Below are 1466 nucleotides of genomic sequence, written 5' to 3' on the forward strand. Positions count from 1 at the left end.
AAGGAGGTACAGGGCAGGTAGGGTGGGCTGGGGGCCTGCAGCGTGTGTGGGGCGGGCTGGAGAGCTGCAGGTGTGGGGCAGGTTGGGGGCTGCAGAGGCTGTGGGACAGGCTGGGGGGCTGCAGTGTGTGTGGGGCGGGCTGGGGGCTGCAGCAGGATGCTTGTGGCGTGGGGCCGGGTGTGATGCTGCCGTGTCGCTGCAGGAGGAGGTGAAGGTGAAGATGAAGGAGCTGAACGAGCACATCGTGTGCTGCCTGTGCGCCGGGTACTTCATCGACGCCACCACCATCACCGAGTGCCTGCACACCTGTGAGTGCCGCGGGGCCGCGCCGTCGACCCTCCCCCCCCCATCCCATGCAGGGCCTGCCCCGCTGATCTCCCCTTCCCTGCCCTCAGTCTGCAAGAGCTGCATCGTGAAGTACCTGCAGACCAGCAAGTACTGCCCCATGTGCAACACCAAGATCCACGAGACGCAGCCGCTGCTCAACCTGAAGCTGGACCGCGTCATGCAGGACATCGTCTACAAGCTGGTGCCCGGCCTGCAGGAGAGTGAGTGGCCCCGGGGCTGCGGGGTGGCTGTCACCCGGCTGCGGGGCTCCCCCCAGCCCTGCTCCCTGACCTCGCTGTCCCCTGGGCCGGGCTGTGAGTGACAGCGCGGCGACGGCAGCGATGAATGCAAAGTGCTGCGTGCTGGGGGGGGCGGGCTCCCGATCAGCCCCCATCACTCAGGACGGGGAAGGGGACGGCGCTGGGGACGTGTCTGGAAATGTCAGCTCGCTCCAGCACGGCATGTGGCAGGGGGGGGCACTGGGTGCTGTCACGGAGGGATGGGGACATGCTTGTGCTGGGGTGGGAGCGCAGCAAGCGTGAGGGGTGGGCACGGCCCTGCGGCCCGGAATGGAGGAGGGGGTCTGAGGGATGCTGAGAGCAGAGATGGGACGCTGCGGGGCTGCAGGGCAGCTCGTGGCTTCTGCCGAGCTTACTTCAGAGCCAGGAGATGGGAGAGGGGCGGCCGGGACCGCCACCCGCAGGCACCGTGGGGCTGGGAGCCCCCAAGAGCCGGGGGGCAGGGCACGGCTCCGAGCACCGCTCTCCTCTCGCCCGCAGGTGAAGAGAAGAGGATCCGGGAGTTCTACCAGTCCCGCGGCCTCGACCGGGTGACGCAGCCCAGTGGCGAGGGTGGGCGTGGGGAGCATGGGGCACGGGGGGCACGGGGACGGCACGGGGCAGGGCGCCGGCAGCGGAGGGCTCACTGCTGCTCCCTTCTCCCCAGACACGGTGGGGGGTGACCCCATGGGGCTGCCCTACAGCACCTTCGACCACTCCCGCGCCCACTACTTCCGCTACGACGAGCACGTCTCGCTCTGCCTGGAGAAGCAGAGGTGAGCGCCGCGCTCCCGCCGAGCCGCCCCTCGCTGTGGGGCAGGACAGGGACCGCGTGGGCATCGCGGGTCCCATATCCCCCCC

General features: G+C 69.6%; 1 protein-coding gene across 2 annotated transcripts in view; it reads left to right on the plus strand.

Moving 5' to 3' along the window:
- PCGF1 (polycomb group ring finger 1) overlaps positions 1-1466 on the plus strand; it is an 11446-nt gene that overhangs the window by 2055 nt on the left and 7925 nt on the right. For both annotated transcript variants that reach the window (XM_021382578.1, XM_021382577.1), the window contains exons 2-5: positions 203-308; positions 396-548; positions 1107-1178; positions 1273-1381. In XM_021382578.1, the coding sequence (XP_021238253.1) occupies positions 203-308; positions 396-548; positions 1107-1178; positions 1273-1381 (440 nt within the window). The remainder of the gene's footprint in view (positions 1-202; positions 309-395; positions 549-1106; positions 1179-1272; positions 1382-1466) is intronic.

The sequence above is a fragment of the Numida meleagris genome, unplaced genomic scaffold (genome assembly GCF_002078875.1).
Source record: "Numida meleagris isolate 19003 breed g44 Domestic line unplaced genomic scaffold, NumMel1.0 unplaced_Scaffold250, whole genome shotgun sequence".
Lineage (NCBI taxonomy): Eukaryota > Metazoa > Chordata > Aves > Galliformes > Numididae > Numida > Numida meleagris.